The sequence below is a fragment of the Zalophus californianus genome, chromosome 14, assembly GCF_009762305.2.
Source record: "Zalophus californianus isolate mZalCal1 chromosome 14, mZalCal1.pri.v2, whole genome shotgun sequence".
Taxonomy (NCBI): Eukaryota; Metazoa; Chordata; class Mammalia; order Carnivora; family Otariidae; genus Zalophus; species Zalophus californianus.
In genome coordinates, this window is record NC_045608.1 from 52,998,289 (window position 1) to 53,018,376 (window position 20,088).

Here is a 20,088-nt window from a genome sequence, read left to right on the forward strand (position 1 = left end):
GTAACTGGGTGATGGACATTAAGGAGGGCACATGTTGTGATGAGCACTAGGTGTTATATGCAACTAATGAATCATTGAACACTACATCAAAAACTAATGATGTACTATATGTTGGCTAACTGAATTTAAATAAGAAAAATTTTATCATGCAGGTTCTATACATTTCTCCTCTGCTTCACAATGAGATAGTTTGTTTATAGTAACTACTATAAACTGTTATATTTCTTTCATTATAATCCCTAACTGATATTTATTTAGATTACTGAATTTTGTTTATTAATTAGGTGCTCAGCCAACTTAAATTTTCAAATTGTTTGCAATAATTTTTTAACTGATTTTCTTGGAATGCTCATATAGAAAAATACATGATCTGTGAATAATCATAATTTTAAGTCATTTCCAATATTTTTATTTGACTATTCATTACAGAAAATATTAAGTAATATAACATTGGGATCTTTTTCCTGAATTTAATAAAAATGTGTTTATCATTTTGACACTGAGTAGAATGGTAGATTTTTGTATGATATACAATTTTTATCAAGTTAGGGACTGTTCTATTTCTTCATATTCGTTCCTTCATTTAAAAATAGATGATGAATTAAATCAAGCTTTTTAAAACATCTATGGAAGTTATTTTTTCTTTTTTTAGATTTTATTTATTTATTTGAAAGAGAGAGAGAGAGCATGAGCAGTGGGGGGAGGGAGAAGCAGCCTCCCCGCCAAGCAGGGAGCCCTACGTGGGGCTCGATCCCAGGACTTCGGGATCATGACCTGAGCTGAAGGCAGCTGCTTAACCAACTGAGCCACCCAGGTGGCCCTGGAAGTTATTTTTTTAATTTGAGTTATTACAATGGTTAGACACTGCAATAGGTTTGTCTAATTTTGAACTACCTTACATTCCTAGAGAGCCTTTCAACTAGTCATAATGATTTTAATGTGCTCCCCAAAGCCATATGTCCATACACCATTTCAAATGTCAGCAATTATATTAATGAGTGAGATTGTTCCTTTGGTTTTGTTATTATTGTTGCTTTTTGTTTTTGTTGTCTTTGTCTAGTTTATTTTCAGAATCATATTTTTATAATCTATCAGTGACTAAAATTATAAATGAAAATCTCTTAGTTTTATTTCTCATGCATTTGTTCCCTTGGAGCATGCTATGCTTTTTTAACTTGATGAAAAAATATTCATGACAATTATTGAACATTCATGACAAATATTCTCTGTGATATTTAATTATTATTTTTTTTAAATTTTGCTTTCATTAAACTATATTTTACCAAAATTTATAATGCTATTCCTATTTTTTATTTTGTATACCCTGGTGCTAAAAATCTTTAGAAAAATGGACATTAAAAACATGTTATTTTCTAGGGTTAAAATGTCCCAAATCAAAATTTTTTAATTGTCCCATAAAAAGTTCTTTATGACTAATCTTCATTGCCATTGAATGTTCTACGATTCAGAACAAAGAACCAAACATTATATGTTTAGGCTTTTTTTTTAAGATTTTATTTATTTATTTGACAGAGAGACACAGCGAGAGAGGGAACACAAGCAGGGGGAGTGGGAGAGGGAGAAGCAGGCCTCTTGCCAAGCAGGGAGCCCGATGCGGAACTCGATCCCAGGATCCTGGATCATGACCTGAACCGGAGGCAGACGCTTAACAACTGAGCCACCCAGGTGCCCCATATATGTTTAGTTTTAATGTCTCCATAGTCTCCTTTAATCTGGTACAGCCCCCCATTTTATTTTCTATATCTAACTGATATTTTTAAAGGATCCAGGCCATTTTATTATAGAATATTCCCAAATTGATATTTTTCTGATTGTTTTCTCATTTAATGATTCAGATTAAACATTCTGGGCAAGAACATTATATCAGTGACATTGCGTAGTTTTATAGCATCATGCAAGGAGGCATACATTGTCAGTTTGTCCCAGTGCTTAGTCTCATCAGCTGGTGAAATGATGTGATATTTTGAGATCATGTAAATGCCTGATTTCCCAACAAATTTTCAGTCAGTAGTATTAACACCCACTAATGATCTTTACCTGAATCAGTTCTTATTTTGCTGGGTGCACTATTAAAATTATCTAATTCTACTTTTCTCCATATATTTATTAGCTGGCAATCTCTCCTAAAGAAGAGCTCACTCTTCACCTCACTGCCCTTAAATGAGGAATGCTGTGGGCTCATGTATTCTTTTTTATTCTATGTGTCATAACTCATTTGCATCATTATTCTTTTTGATGCTTTTTGCATCAAAGACACAAACTATGACTATATAGCAGAAGTCTTTGTTATTAGGAGATATATACTGTCATGATATCATATACATCATGATATATGCAACTTACTTCCAAATTATTCAAAATGTATGAATACACAAATTATACAAAATACAAAATACAAAAGAGAGAGCTAATGTGGAAAAGCAATAGCAAATTGTAAACCCGAATGAAGGTTTGAATTTTTTAAAGCAGAAAAGGAACAAAACAGGGCACCTGGGTTGCTCAGTCGTTAAGCGTCTGCCTTCAGCTCAGGTCATGATTCCAGAGTCCTGGGATCGAGTCCCACATCAGGCTCCCTCCTTGGGGGGAAGCCTGCTTCTCCCTCTCCCACTCCTGCTTGTGTTCCTGCTCTCGCTGTCTCTGTTTCTGTCAGATGAATAAATAAAACCTTTAAAAAAAAGGAACAAAACAAAGTACAAATAGACAAAATGTTAAAAACTGCTTAGTTCTTACACCAAAACCTCAGATTCCTTTTTCTTTCATTGTACCTAATATGAGAAGGAAGGAAGTGTTTCCCGCTAGCCCCCAGCACCTTATTCCTTTGCCCTCCATCCAATCTGCCAGCTGGTAACTGTTTATTTTACTTTTGTCACACTTCTATTTCCTTTTCCTTTCCCACTAAAACCACACTACTTCAGGTTCATCACTTAAACTATTATGGTGATCTCCAAATTCACCTTTCTCCCTCTGGTGTCTCTTCTCTATGCATTCCAAAGTTTCCATGACAAATTCCCACAGCACAACATTGACTAGGTCCATACCTTGCTCAAAACTCCCAGTGGTTCTTTCTCTGCCATAGAATATCATCCACATTCCTCAGAGGGGCATTTAAAGTCCTCCATATTCTATTAACACATCAGTTCTGCTCCCTCTCACAAATGGTACATAGAGATCCAATTTGACTCCTTTTGGCCTGAAAAATTCGTATTCTTTTCTGCCATCTTTCTCATCTATATCTCCATTTGTTGAGAATGTAGTCAACCTGAAAATTTCAAATTCTACCTCTTCCATGAAGAGTTCTCCAATTCCCTTAATGTGGAAGTTATTTCCCTTTTGCAGGGCTCATAAGACACTACAGGTCTTTCCTACAGCACATATCTCAATGTGTCTTATCATAGAGACAAGCCTCATCATTCCTTTTGAGATCCAGTCAAGGTCATAGCCTTCCTAAAGACAGAAACTTCTATTACCTATTTTTATCTCTCCTGACAACTAGTACAGTCCCTAGTAGGCCTCAAGAAATATCGGTGGAATTGAATTTTTAAAACTACAGTCACCAATAGTTTCTGAAAATGACAAAATTTTTACCTGCTCGTAGATTATACATACACCCCTAAATGGAAAATATTCCAGACAGTATATCAGTATCAGTATATTATTCAGAAACCTATTAGTATCATCATCATCGAAAGCACGGTCTTCAGAAATGAAAAGCAATGGTGGAAAATCTTAAGAATGTGGAGGGTGACTGCATTTTGTTTTCACCAGAGACACTAAATAACCTGGAGACATAAATTTGCTGCTGAAGGGTTCCAACATAAAGACGTTTTGATCTAGGAGGAAATATGAAGTTACTGTGGTTTTGAAACGAGGCATGATATAAGGAGGGCAATGTTTCAGAAACATTATTCTGGAAAATGAATGCAAAATGGATTAAAAGGGCAAGTGCTGAGGTACAATTAGAAATGTGCCACAGCAATGCTGGGTGGAGAGTGTCTACAGTAGCAGAAATGAAGACAGGTAACGCGGAGACAAAAGGAGATACAAATTTGAAAGCATACATGAGTTGATTTAGGCAACTACGAAGAAAAGAAGAAAAAAATCCAGCATTTGAGAACTCAGTTTTATTATGTCATACAGCTGTAGTTATAAGATCTCTCCAACGTCCCCTCCAACTAAACAGGGCTAAGGGCTCCCAACACACCCCCTGCTTGCTTCTATTTAGCATGTTAAGGGGAAATCTCTTGTCTTTCCCATTCCAGCTAGCCTGGAGCCAGTTGAGGGCAATGATGTATTCCTTTTTATAGCCCGAGTCCCTAGTATAGTCAAGGCATATAGAAGGCCAAAAAAAAAAAAAAAAGGTTATAGAACTGCCCTGATGGTAATTTACTATAAGTAAAAGGAAGGACTGAATTTGTGCATAAAATCTAAATAGTACACAGGGGTGGTAGCTAATAGACAAAGGTGTATGAGTAAGAAAGTCTTCCAGAAGGGAGAAGTAATTTTTCTATTACACTATGTTTGCATACCTGTGTAAGGGCAAAGTTCAAAATTATTTTGAATGTTTCACAATGCCTAGCACAGCAATTAAAATGTCGTGGATGCTCAATCAGAATTATTTTTAAATTTTTTAAAAGAATCAACAATAATAGTTTAGTTTCTTTGACCACTCTTATTTTATCATAAAATACTTAAGCATTAAGATAGAGCTCCAGGTTCATAAAATAATCTGAGACTTTTCCCTGTTCACAAATATTCTTTTTATATAGAGAAAAATACATTAAGATGTGATGCTATCAAATTCTTATTCTAGAATTCACTAGAGAAAAATAAAATTAAGATTTCCCTTAAATCTGGTTTAAAAGAAAGGCAGAATAGTTGGGTCATAGATTATTCTAGTCAGTTAAACAGTCTTTCTGAAAATATAAAACCAAAAATATATTTTGATCACAAAGATGTATCTTTTCCTCAGTGATTAATTGCTTTAATTTTAGTGGTTACTTTAAGTCATCATGATTTCTGTTCATACACTTTCAATCATTTTGTGGATTCTCCTAAGGTCAACTAATTTCTCAATGAGTCATATTTTGTATTATAAATTATAATCTGTTCACCTAGTGCAGGGGTCAGCAAACTTCTGTAAAGAGTCAGATAAGTAATTATTTTAGGCTTTGCAAGCCACTTTGTTATAACTATTCAGCTCCACTGTTAGAGAGAAAAAGTAGCCATAGACAATACATAAACAAATGAGCATGGTCATTTTTCAATAAAATAACAGAAAAGGCAGTGGGTCAAATTTGGCCCATGGCTATAATTTGCCAACTCCTACTTTAGAACATTATTTTAAATTTTATTATGAAAATTTTCAAATATACAGAAAAACAAAGAGAAAACCATATACTATCATTTAGATTTGGCAATTAACATTTTACTGTATTTACTTTATCTATGTTACTGCTAAATTACCATAAAGAAAATTTCTGTCACCAGTTTTGCCTCTGCATAATTTAGCATGTATCTTTAAAAATAAAGACATATTGCTACATAGCCGAATAAAATTTATAATAATTCCCCAACAGTCTATATTTAAATTTCACCAAATATCTCCAAAATCATTTCTATAGCTGTTTGATTCAAATCAGGAATCCAATTAAGGATCAGACATTATAACATTATATTTGGTTGTTAGATATTAAAAGAAAAGTATCCTTTAATCTAAAGCAGCAGGCTCCCTCCCCCATACTTTCTTGTGACTCACTGAGAAATAGCCTGATTTTAAACAATGTGAATAAGATCTGGAATCGATACTTCTCATAGGAACATTAATATAGAGACAAACACAAATATTTTTGTTTATATTATCCTCAACATATTTACCTCAATTTTTCTATTTTTAAGATTTATTTTCATCTTTCACCTATTTTTTTAAACAACTTGTAGAGCTGATTGGGGTAATTTGACACATATATGAAAGCAGAGTTTCACATAAAAGCTTATTTCACCAGGTTCTCTGAAATACATGAATCCATGCTATGTATATGAAGCAGGTAGAATGGTCAGGTACTTTAATTAGGCCAAAGAAATTCTAGATGAGGGGGCACTTGGGTGGCTCAGTCGGTTAAGCTTCTGCCTTCAGCTCAGGTGAGGATCTCAGGGTCTTGGGATGGAGCCCCACATCAGGCTCGCTACTCAGTGGGGAGTCTGCTTCTCCCTCTGCCTGCTGCTCCCCCTGCTCGTGCTCTCTCACTCTTGCTCTCTCTCTCAAATAAATAAAATCTTTTTTTTCTTTTTTTTATAAATAAATAAAATCTTAAAAAAAAAAGTAAAATCTAGATCGGTAGAATCCATCACATTTAGTGAAAGATGCTGATTATTTTGTGTTGTAAGAAGGTGTTACAGTATCACACGCTGTGAACAAACATAGAAGTGTAGGCTCTGGAGATGACATTCTGGAGTTTGCAAGTACCTTATAAGAGAGAGGAGAATCCCTTCCCAGGAGAGTTTTGATCACTGTGAGAAAATCTCTTGTTTATCAGGGAAATTCCAAACAGAAAAATCACCCCAAATTTCATAAAATGTCTATGAAATGAGAACTGTTGTTATGTACATGGAGGTCCACACACCAACCGATGTTCAGATAGAAACAGGGTCCAAGAAGCCGACTCGTGCCGCACAGTTACGTGACAGTGTGATATGAAATTACAGGTAAGGTGGCTGGAAGAAATAATTGAGAAGACGTGAATGTGCAAATGAGAGGAGTTTGTGTTGTTTTAAAGTATCTTAACTCATTGGCATTAGGAAATAGGATCAGGAAGGAGTCAGGAAGAGGGAGTGGGCCAACTCACATAACAAGAGCACATAAAGGAAAGGGAATCAAAAGATATTGACTGGAAATTCTGAAAGATAGAGGTCCCTCCGTTGAGAAAAGGAATAGAGTAAATTTAATTAAAGGGAGTTGAATTTATAAAGAACAAAAGGAATGAAGGCTGAGAACAAGATAGAAGATAATAAAAGCAAGGTTGTTCTAACCACTCTGCACTGTGCAGATATGTTAACCACTGGCCACATGTGGTTGTTTAAACTTAAATGTCCTAAAATTAAATGAACTTAAAAATTCAGCTCCTCAGTCATATTAAGCCACATGTCAAATGCTCCGTAGCCACAAATGGTTAGTGGTTACCATACTGGATAGCAAAGATAGAGAACATTTCCATGTTTCAGGAAGATCTATTGGACAACGCTGTTCTAAGGAGATTAAAATGGTAGGAAAGAAAAAGGCAGGGAAAGAAGTGAAGGAGAAGGAATGATGATTCATAAACTCCCTTTCCCCCTTGTGCTTACTGTCACTAGTCCTCATGTGACAGTTAAGATAGGCACTGCTTTACTATATTAAGGTTCTGCCACACCTCCTCTCCAGAGAGGCGCTGGAGAGATCGCATCTGACAAATGCTCTAGGTGGTTGGGACTTTTGGAGCAGGGCACTGAGTTAGGGGTGGAGCCAGGGTTGGGACGGGGAAGGACCATTCAATGGATGAAGAGGGCTTGTGCACAACCTAGCACCATGCCCAGAACTCAAGGTAGATAAAACATTCACTTGCCACTGGAAAAGCTGCAAGAGTAGATTCTTTCATCTCTGGTGCTCAGTGAGTCTTCAGTCATTCACACTCATACAATCCTACTACTAATAAATTGCTCAGACTAAGTCATAGGTCGATACTTACATTCTATCTTACTCCACTAAGAGAAATTTGGCCTGACCATCTCCTTTTATTTCATTAATTCATACCAACCAGTTCTTATCATAAGCATTCTAAGTCACTGAAACTATATATATAGGCATCGTAGCTCCTTCTCCCTAAGCTCCATGAGGAAGAGCATGAAATTGCAAACCACTGTTGAGTAACCTTCTTTTCCACACATCTGTCGTGAAATGACAATTTTGTAGAGCCTCTGACCCTCAGACACATCTTCCTTTTGTGGGACGTGGTTAGGATCTTTTTGACCACAATCCACGTCTTATCAGATGGCTCTCTTGTTCCACACTGCCATTTCAAGACTTCCCGCCACTCACAGTATTTACACTGGATGTAGCCAGATGAAGAGAGGATAACCCAAAACACTTTCAAATGCTGCCTTGTGAGAGTCACTCTTTTCATAATCTCCGGGTTGCATCCAGTCTCCCATTTGCATGTGTGTGGGCAGCCATTTCTTCAGTGCATTGCCCATGTCCTAATTGGCTCACTATCCAGATTCTTGGCTCTGTGCTTGGGACTCGTCATTGACTTTTCACCCACCTCACCTGCAGAGCAGCTTTCCATGTTCCCATTAGCATTTCAGACACCGATCTTCATTTGTAAAATGATCAACAAGATTTTAATTGGTGGCTCCGATTTTTACTTTTAATCTGGCTTAGAGATACTTTAAATTTTGTTTTACTACATTTGAAAAGGGCAGAATCTTAAAGAGAGAAAAATAACTGGGGAGAGAAGATACTCAGAGAAAAAAATAGAGGCTTCCTTGGACTCAGGCTGTCCATTTAAAGGAACTGTGACTTACACAGGGGACCTTATCATTGTAAGTAGCATAGTTCTGCTTGTTTGAATTAATACTTTTTAAAAAAATCCTCACTCTTAACATCAGTAAATTTTCTGTTTCTTTGATAACAGCTTAGAAAATGACTGAATATTTCATAACATCCCCTGAAATGGACAGTTTATGATTTTTGATTTTGATCTGAGTGTCTGGCTATAAATATGAACTGGATAATCCTCTCTGAATAATATCAGCATCCAAACTACACTTTTTAAGAGAGAAGAAGCATAACAACCTGTAAATAGAGCATAGGGGGCAAAGCCCCTTCAATTGTACGACTTTCCATACCTCTGATCATTTTAAATTCCTGACACCGAAAACCTTCATTAAAGGAGTGAACCTTCCAGCCCCACAGAGAGCTGCCTTTCAGCTGGAAGAAGGGTGTGTCCCTGAGCTTCTACCTGGGAGCAATGATGATCTTGTCAAGCATTTCAGTGAGACCAGCCCAAGTTTTTAGGGTGGGGATCTAGACAGGTTATACGTACCTTCGTAGCTTCGGTTCTTCTCCCAGAGAAGGCAGAAACACCTCAAAGCCTGCATGTAAGAACATCTACTGAGAAATTATTTTAATCAGACACCAGCTGACTGGGGGAAAGAAAAAGAACAGAGAAGAACAAACAAAACTCCCTCGGTCTTGGATGTAGGAGAACCCAGCTGCAATGGACTGGCACTCTTTTAAAACTGCTGCAGGGCTGTTCATTTTTCTGGTAAGTGGATTCTGTTCAAAACCCTCTAACCATGCTTATTGGAAACAAGGGAGAACTTTTTAGAAAGTGTTATTTAGTGTTATTTCTAACCTAAACCCATTAAAAGTTTATGTTAATGACAAGGTGATTTTATGAACTAGATTTTTAAATAGGGTTTCTCTCTTTAATTGAAGACTCAAGCATATTAACGCATCAGAGTTAACTCGTCATATCACATCTCTGACACTGAAGTCAGTGCTAAGTCATGCTGGGAAAATACTGAATTTGGGAAAGTCTTATCACCACTTGCTAGAGTTTTGTTGTTCAAATTCTTTTTTGTAGGTGGGCTCTTAAGCTAATATCACAGGTGTGTCCTGATCTTTACCTTAAACATTTTTCCATTCTTTAGGTATCTTTGCTGGCAGATATACTGTAATTTTAAAACACAAAAACAGGATACATATAAATTTAAACCATAGTGCTGTGTGACTGGCCTCACAATCCAAATAAACTCATCAGTTCCATATGTGGTTGGGATCCTTATCACTAATATCAAAAGCTCCACACTGCTAAACTATGATTTTATTTAAAACATTTTTTTAATCTCAAAAAACATGGTGGTACAGGAGATTTATAAGTGATATAATAAGTGAAGGAATAGCTATAATTAAGGTGTAAGTATAATTATGATGATACTGGTTCTTACTACTGGAAAGTCAGTAATGACTGTGATATAAAAGTTGTATATTTGATGTTTAGACAAATGTAATGCGATGCTTTATCACTGTCTCCCTTACACATTATTAATTTTCTCTTTTTAGAGATAACTAAGGTGCTGCATCAAATTTCACATAGGTTGGAAATTTTGAAATCATAGTCTTTCTCACAGTAAAGTTAATGTAATCTCAAGAGGCAAGTGCCAGGTAAATTGCCCTCCAGTTTGGCAGGATGTAGTGCTGTGGTTCATATTTGTTTCTTCTTTCTTTTTCTTAAGATTTTATTTATTTATTTGACAGAGACACAGCAAGAGAGGGAACACAAGCAGGGGGGAGTGGGAAAGGGAGAAGCAGGCTTCCCACTGAGCAGGAGCCCGATACGGGGCTCCATCCCAGGACCCTGGGATCATGACCTGAGCCAAAGGCAGATGCTTAACAACTGAGCCACCCAGGTGCCCCTCATATTTGTTTCTACTTGCTTAATTTTTGAACTGGATTGCTGGGTTTATATAATAACAAGTTAGACCTTTGATTCAATGTATGCTGGCTAGTTTGAATTCATTTTATTAAGTAAGAGAGGTTATACCAGTGGATTTGTTACAAATAAGCATCAATAAGCTGGTAGCTTTATTTCCAATATGGCTTCAAAGACCAGCCCTATATCATGGACATTTTAATGGATCTTTAGGATCAGTTATTATCATAATTTGGGATGTGGTAAGGAATAACAAGCAGTATACACTATGTTATTTAAATGTAGGAACATCTGTATATTGCAAGGTAATCAAATACTTTTATTTTTAATTTCATGTAAATCTGATCCATTAAGACCTATTATAGCTTCAGTTGATTAGAGTTTATTCAGATGCTTATGTGCTTTCATTAAATGTATAAAATACCTTATTTCTTTATTTTTATGATTATTCCTAATTAATTACATCCTATGAAATTCCTTTAAATAGTCACTGTCTAGTTAGTTATTCTTCATAAAATGTATCATTTTATCAAAATCATGTATCCTCATTGACCTTTCTTCTTTACAGAGAGGTTTCTGGACGTTTGTACTTTATTGTCTAAGTTTGGATAGTTTTGGTTTTTTGTTTGTGGATCGTTTGTTTGTTGCCATATTTTACTTTGGAATCAATCACAAGTTTCTCATTCCTCTGATGAAAATTATTTCCAAAGAACTTACTCTATAATGAATTAAAATGTTTCTTTTTCATATTATTGTAACTTTTTTTGTAAAACATTTTACTTTCTAAGGTTTGAAAAATCATCATTTATTTTTACTACGGATTTTACCAGATGATTTGGATAAATGTACTTTGGAGTTATACAATCTATTTTTGCTTTAAAATTATTTTTTTTCCCTGGGGTGCCTGGGTGGCTCAGTCAGTTAAGCATCTGCCTTTGACTTGGGTCATGATCTCAGGGTCCTCAGATAGAGTCCCGCAATGGGCTCCCTGCTCAGTGGGGAGTCTGCTTCTGTCTCTTTCTCTCTCTCTCTGCTCTTACCCCCTGCTCATGCTCTCATGCTCGCTCACTCTCTCTTTCTCTCTCCGTCTCAAATAAATAAACAGAATCTTTAAAAAAATAAAATAAAATATTTTTCCCTGAAAATTAACTACCACTACAGCAAGCTCTTCCGCTTACCTTTCTGCTAGCCTCACTATGAATGTTTGCTTTTACCAAAAGAAAAGGAAAGAAAAGAAATCTATGTAAAGTCTTTATTCTTCTCTGCTCAAAGTCTATAATAAGTGAAAATCTACATTAAGGAGCATACTTGGACAATTTTAAAGACCTTTAAGACATTTAAACTGGTAATATCTTTTGTGCAAATCCATTTGAGAGCTGAGCAGCCAACTATTTACATGTATGTTGTATAGTCTGCTTAATATACCTGAAAGTTTTAGGCCGTGTTCAACTAGTGAGTTAGATCGGGGAGAATAAAGCAGAAGAATCTGCTCTTAAAACAAGCAAGATGGTCACAGGACTATTTCATTTTTAGACAAGGCTCCTAGAGAGACAAGGGCTTATACCTGTTATAACACTGCAAGCCAAAGAAATGTTATTGACCCCTCATTTATTTTCCTTTCTTTTCTGTCTCCATGAAATTAGTGTATTGGGGAGGGGGGATGTGGAATGTATTCTAGACCAGAGAACAATGTCACCTAGGTACTATACACAAGAAATTTCTGTGAATGGTTGTGACAGTGAGATAATGTATGGCCAGGCCACTGTAGGAAAGCAAACAGAAGCAGTAGAGTTTTTATAGTTCTAATGATTTCTGAAAATTACTTGCAACTTTGCCAGATTCAGTTAGTCAATACAAATCAATACAAATTCAAGGTGTCTTTTTCTTTATAGGCTAACTTCTGCAGCTTATCTTAAAAGAACAAGTAAACCTGTCTTTACTGATTTCCAAGAATAATCCAATTTGTACAGTTTATCATACCAGCTTAGCTTCTGCTCTTTCCATGGTTAATATTTCCTTTCAAAAGAAAACCTCTGACCACCTGAAAAACCAGCTCCACAATTTGACTTAGCTGAAATAATTTAGGATAGAAGCAGGAGGTTTCAAAATATTTCTCAGCATTCAGACTAAAATACACAGAAAAAATACATACTTCATTACATAGTTCGCCAACTTACTTGAACCAGACATCTTAAATTCCCATAATCATGCTTATTGATGCAAGAGAAGCAAGAGAAGAACTAAAAACTAGTACAGACCAAACAGAAGACTAGCAAAAGAGAGGATTCTTCATGCTTTCCTGTGCATATATTATAGTAATATATATTATAGATAATAGTAAGTCAGTAAAATATTTTATAGAAAATGGAACTATTTCTGTTCACTTGTTCCAGCAAAATTTACAACTTGTATTTAAGGAAAATCATTTCCATTTACATGTATTCTTAAAAGCTTTATTATTTCACTGAAGATTTAGGATCAGCATCTTCTTGCACCTTTGTGAAAACAGGGACTACAAATTTACCATCATTTAATTGGTTTGAGTTGCCACAGAGTAAAGCATTTTGCGATGCCTGATTTAGGTAATAGAAAAACAAACCACTGAGAAATGCTGTCTCGATAAATTTGAAGGCTTGGCCCCTAAGGGACAAGATTCACCTATTTAACAAGGCTTATGAGTGTAAAAAAGAAAACACTCTTGTCTATACCCAGAGCCCTTAATTTCAGGTAAATCTTTCTCCATTATACATTCTTCAAGGACATTGGTGCCGAGTATCCCCATGTCCTAACAGGTATTGCCTAACGAATAAGCAGAAAGCATGCTCGGCTTTGCAGTTACTTATTATGGTTCTTTCAATGAGGGAACGCCCTACAGAGTGCTGGGACATGCCACTCTTGCTGGTTATGCTTGCCACGCAAATTCCTTTAAAGGACTTAGGCAGGTCGAAGTAGTTTAAATGCCATTGGCCGCCGATCTATATTCTCTATTGGTCTATGAGAATAGGGTGCAGCCTTTTACACTTGTCTAATGAAAAGCCACATCTCCACAAATTAATGGCTGCTGGTTGCTCATAAAACTACTTGACTATAAGTTATTTGAGGGCAGATTCTGTGTCTGAATCACTTTTGTATCTTTCGTAGTGTCTTGCACCCGTGCAAGATTGCTCAATAGATGTTTAATCCCACAAAGTCGGGGCATCAGAAGGCAATTTGGGGATAGTTTATATTTCTCTTCCCCTACACGTTCCAAAAATTCATCAAGGAATTAAACATAGAAATAATCAGGTTGAATTTCCTTAACACTTATTTTTATGGTGTTTTATTATATTTACTTTACATTTCATCTAAGTTTACCATAGTATTTTTTAGAGCTTAAGCCCTTTAATCTGGTCTTTAATCCACATAATATACATTCAATACATATTTTTGTCAAATAAATAAATAAACCAATGAGCAAATAAGAAAAATCAATCTATCAAGGTACTGTCAACTCCAAACTGATAGTAATACAAAGACAAAAGAGGTTTTAAAAAGAAGCAAATTGTTATATTTTGGCTCTGTCTCAAGTTCATCCTTGTGATGTAAAATACAGTTATCAAATACGTCAGCATTTGATGCTTAACAGCCAGCGAGTGGCTACGGAAAACCAACTCCCAATTATTATATACAAGAGGTTTTCCTCATTGAAATTACTTATTACTTTTAAGACCATTTTATTAATTGCAAAGAAATGTAAACCTCAGTATCAAAGGAAAAAAAACCTAAAAATGAATATAATTAGAGAATCATTGAAATTAGCATATGTCTTGTGACTTTTTAAGTCTTTTATATGTGGATTGGCTCTTCAAATAGAAGTGAAGGACAGACTCACTGAGGATGGACTTCAAGTGAATTATATCCACTACTTTTTCAGAATTTTTGAATTAGAAAGGGCTTTAGTCTCATAAACAGCCGAGGAAATGGAGGCACAGAGGGACACACCCAGTAGGCAAGAGAGATGAGATATACTCAGCCTAATAATGCCTGTATTCATTTCTAAGTGAATCTCCATCACGAGCCTCCACAGTACATATTTTCAACTCATTTAGGAATCCAAACTGCTCCCCTGATTGACAGAAAATAACCTTATCTTTACAGACAGGGTCTTGATCAATCAAACGATGTCCTTCAACTACCTCTCATGGCCTATGGATTTTAATCTCCATCCTTCCTCTCTTCCTTTACCCTCTGTCTTCAGAGTCTTTTCTTCCTCCTTGTTCCCTTCTGCTCTCTCCATCACACTTCCACCAAATACTTTATTTTTGAACCTCTCTTTCTAATCAAAATCTCCTACTTTCTTCTTTCTTTGCCTTCACAAATCCATGTCTCCCTCTCCCAGAATATTTCTTTGTGTGCCAGATCTCATTCTACCATTCCATCTTTGTTTCCTTTTATAATCAAATTTCCTGGAAAGGTGGCCATCTTTATGTCCTTTCCCCCTCCATTTTATTCACCAATCCCTTTCAGTCAGGAAGGACTCATTCCATGGAACTGAAGGGATTCTCCTGAAAGTCACAGGAAACCTCAGGATTCACTCTACTCAAGTATTTTATGTCATCTGACACTTGTTCCCATCCCATCTCTCTTTCAGTTCTCCCTTCCTTTGACATCTGTGATATTGCATTATATTGTCCTCCCATTTCTTTGGCTACTTCTCTTTTTCTTTGTTGCTTGTTTCTGTCATTGTTCTCTATTCTATCACTGTAGGAATCCCCCTAGTTTCATGCTCAGGCACAGGCTGTTTCTTTGTTGTATTCCCTACTTTAGGGTTTTCAAATTCTCCCATGATTTAAACTGTTCTACCTGAGCAGATGTCCCTCAAATCTGTGTATGAGGACTGAACTATTTGTTCATGGTGCTGAGACATATTTCAAATTGCTAAGTACCTTCACCTGGCTATTTCTGTAGCATCTCAGAGCCAATGTGTTCTAACCTGCTAAATCTCATCTCTTAGTTTGAAACTGCCATCACTTGAGATTCTTCCTTCTCTTGACTCCCATGTCCTACTTGTTCTCAAGCCACATCAATTTTAATTGTGTGGAATCTCTCCCTTGGTCTTCCTGGTCTGTTACCACTGCCACTGCTCCTCTTCTTCTCTGCCTTATCTCTGATCTGTTTTGATGTGGAACACTCCACTACTCATGGCCTATAATTCTGCCTCTTTCCACAACCTGTGGTGAGAGTAATCGTTTAAACCCACAGTTTTATCATGCCTTTTCCATGATCAAGTAACTTTGATATTTTCCTACTGCACACAGGGATTTGGTGTTAGAATTGGAAAGGTAGCTGTGTATAATTTAGTTTACCCCTGTCATTTTACAAATGAGAAAACTAAGGCTTGAGAATTTAGGAAGTACATTGAAAGCTTTCTGACTCTACCAAATACTCTTTTTATCTCATTATTTTGCCTTTGAAAGTCCAAGAGTGACTTTGTTTCACCATTTATTCTAGGCTCTGAACAAAAGACAATAAGGCTATGTCATCACAACATATTTTTAAGCAGACTTGGCAGTTTTTTAATTACTAATTCAATTGGGAGACTGACACTATGGTGAAACTTACTTGGTCTTCTGCCTAAATTGCCTCTCATGGGAAAAAGAATGACCCAGCTTCATAAAGTTGGAAGGTTTATTAGTCATCTGGCATAGTTCTCCAAAACAAACAGGAGGCTCTGACACTTCAGTGCAGAAGTGCAAGACAGTGCAAGTGCAAGACACTTAAGTGCAAGACAGATAACAGATGCCTACACAACTCTGGAGCTATGAAGAAATGGCTTCCAAAGAGAAGAAGAAGTTATCCCTACACCCCCATTCCACACCCACAAATGAGAGAGAATAGAGTGTTCATGACTTCATAGGTAGCAAGAAGTAACATTATCTTAATTCTGCACCTGAGAGGGACTCAACAATAACATTTCAGTTACTCATCCAAACCATTTGTTCCATCTACTTCTTTTCCTCATGGAATCCCTATTATTGTTATTGTTGTTGTTGTTGTTGTTATGAACATTATGAACATTCTTAATTGTAAGGCTAACACGAGATGAGATTAAAATCAGAATGGTTTGAATTCTCAAAGTTGTAATGTCAATTCTCTGCTGTATATTTTATTAGTAATTTAGTTGGAATAGGCTATCTTGCATTTCACTGTAAAACCCATACCACAAGCACAAATTTAGGCTGAATTGTACTGGGTAATATTTAGCCAAAAATTAGTATTCCAAACTCAATTTCCTCATCTGTAAAATGGAGGTAATGAAATTACAGTATTGACCACAGCTATTTGTGAAGACTGAATGCATGGATTTCTCTAAATACATTGTCTAGTAATTAGTCACTATTCAGTGAATTGTAACAGTGATAATAATAATAAACATTAAATATATACCAAGTATATAATTCCTATAAAAAATCTCTTTACAATACTCTTATTAACCAAAAAATACATATTTTCCTGAATTATCAATTATAACAATTTTTGAAAAATATGTCCTTGAAAACCAAAATTTTATTTTTATCTATTGGTGAGATTAAAACTATAAAAAGTAACTTACTATATTTTGAAATTACTCTTATTAGTATTTTTAAAATGCAAGCTAAAATTTCTTCTATCAGTGACACAGAAGAAGTCTGATAATTTTCATACGTTGCAATTCTGAAAAAATTCAAATAGCTGAAAATGTTGTATTTAGGGATAAATAAAAACTAAGGATTTACACCTTCTTTAATGACTCCAAGTGCAAGTTAAAAATAAATGCAAATTAACCTTCACATCTACACCTAATTTTTTATTTTTTTATTTTTAAAGATTTTATTTATTTGACAGAGAGATACAGCGAGAGAGGGAACGCAAGCAGGGGGAGTGGGAGAGGGAGAAGCAGGCTTCCCGCTGAACAGGGACCCCGATGCGGGGCTCGATCCCAGGACCCCGGGATCATGACCTGAACCAAAGGCAGACGCTTAACAACCGAGTCACTCAGGCACCCCTAAACCTAATTTTTTAGATAGGTATTTTACTCTGTCTTAAGTATATTGACATATTAAACTTGATATATAGATGTCTGTCTTCTTAGAAATGCCTTTGGGTTTTAGAGAAAAGTAATTTAAATTATCCTGATTTTTCACTACAAATCATATGTAAAGATTGAGGCCAAGTTGAAATAAGGAAGACCTCTGCTTGAGTAGCTCATTTGTTGGGCAAGGAAATTGTTTAACATTGGAGAAGAGACTAATGGAAGTTGCTTACCCACTAATTTGTCCCTACATGCCTACAATTTCTTCTCCTTACTATGGAACTATAGAAGGATGCATTTATATCTGCAGGAACTCATTTTTACAGAGGAAATTATTTGCTTTTATTTTAGAACTTTTTATTCTCGTATTTCAAAGCAAATCTATCATCTTAAGATTTTCAAAAATACTGGAAAATCTTCCATTTAGAATTAGAATATGAAGGAGCAAATATTCTGAAACTTTTCAGATATTTTCTGTTTCATGCCCTTTCTTCACTCCAGAACACTTTTTTTTCTATTTCCATTGATGGCTAGTCAGATCCTGGAACTATAGTCAGAAGTTTAAGTATTATAACTTACTACTGAGTATCACTGAATAACATCAGAGTATCTCTAGCTCCTTAGGCACAAGACTTACAAAGAAAGTCTAAATTTCCAACCCTCACTCCCTCTGAGTTCAATATCCTAGTTCATATCATAACAAGTATCTGCATAGGCAAAGAATGAAAAAGAGGTTAAAAAATAAAAGTGATTAAAAAGAAGGGCATAACTGAAAAGTAAAGACAAAAAGAAAAGAAATCCATAGCATCATCATTAGACCTGAGAGAGAAGCCAGATCCATCTGCTATCCAGACTGATAGAATAATTCTAATTACTCACAAGATTTATTTGATTTTTTAAAATGATTGGATAACATGAATTATAAAGCACTTAATAAAAATTAACTGTTGTTATTATTTTGTTTTTTATAGGTGGTGGTGGAAGTTAACAGTGAATTTCGAATCCAGGTAATATACAGCAAATCTATCTTTTCCAAATTAAAAACAAGGAAAATGGTTTGAGAGTAACAACACATTTTCCAAAGAAAATTCATCCTTATAAGTAAAAATATAATGTTATGCTAAAATTAATAGATTATCAAAATCACGTTTTCCCAATTAAACATCCTCTCTTTCTGATATTACAATTACCCTCTCCTCCAAAACCTTCAGTGGCATGTGAATTATGAATAAAAGTTAATAAATATCACTACTTTATTGTGCCCATTCAAGGTAAGAGATTACAACACCAAAAATGGCACCATCAAGTGGCATTCAATCAGGAGGCAAAAACGTGAATGGATCAAGTTCGCTGCAGCCTGTCGTGAAGGTGAAGACAATTCAAAGAGGAATCCAATCGCCAAAGTAAGTATCAACACCAAAGTGTAAAATCAAAAATCAGAATGGAGGGGCGCATGGGTGGCTCAGTTGTTAAGCATCTGCCTTCAGCTCAGGTCATGATCCCAGGGTCCTGGGATCAAGCCCCGCATCGGGCTCCTTGCTCAGCAGGGAGCCTGCTTCTCCCTCTCCCACTCCCCCTGCTTGTGTTCCCTCTCTCGCTGTCTCTCTCTCTCTGTCAAATAAATAAAATCTTAAAAAAAAAACCCAGAATGGATGGTGTTAAATATCGAAAGAACCTGTCTCTTAAATATTTTATGAATATAACTCACTGAGAAGTTATGATACAAAACAGAACTATAGTCAGATTATGAAAACTGAAGCCATGAAAAGGATAAATTAAGAAATTTAGGCACTGGGGTAAACAGTTAAACATTGATGCACCTCATAGGTAAAATAAATACACATGATCATAATTTACCCCTAATTCTAGGTAGAAAAATATAGTGATTTAAATAATGAATTTAACAGCACACTCAGAGGGACTATTTTAATCTGTATTCTTTCTTCCTTGACCTACTAGAATTGAATTCCTACTTTTGGCTTTTTTTAATAAGAATTCACAATGTACCCTGTTTCATACTCTTTTCCTTTCATTTCCTTTTGTCTTCCTTTGTACAAACACACACACATATGCTCACAAATACATCCCCACACACAGAGATATATATACATACATAGACACATACACAAATACACACACACATTCAGACAGATATACAGAGACTCCCCAGTTAGATTTGCTTAGAGTCATACAATATTTCATTTCAAAGAAAGAATCCCAGCTTCTATAAACCACTTATTTGGGGTAATTTCCTTACTTTTCTGATAATACATCCTCCCCATTTTCAGAATTAAGAGCTTCTACACAGAGTCAGATGACTCTTGCCAACTACATAAATCTACTTAAAATTTTCTTCTAAAACTTTACATTTTTAAAAATTTTTGGATCGGGAGATCAAAGTTATATAATGACAACACTGGTAAACTCCTTAAGAGGGCAAGGAGTTCCTTACTCTAGCACCAGGGCTAGTACAGAGCAGGAAAATAATATGATCAATTGTAAATGTTGAATGAATGAATAAATGAATTAATGAATGATGACTGCCTAGTC

General features: G+C 35.7%; 1 protein-coding gene across 1 annotated transcript in view; it reads left to right on the plus strand.

The window, feature by feature from the left end:
• Nucleotides 1-9,208: 9,208 nt before the first annotated feature.
• DSG1 (desmoglein 1) overlaps nt 9,209-20,088 on the plus strand; it is a 31,790-nt gene continuing 20,910 nt past the window's right edge. Inside the window, exons 1-3 of the mRNA XM_027576773.1 lie at nt 9,209-9,317; nt 18,510-18,545; nt 18,810-18,941. Of these exons, the coding sequence (XP_027432574.1) occupies nt 9,270-9,317; nt 18,510-18,545; nt 18,810-18,941 (216 nt within the window). The 5' untranslated portion in view covers nt 9,209-9,269. The remainder of the gene's footprint in view (nt 9,318-18,509; nt 18,546-18,809; nt 18,942-20,088) is intronic.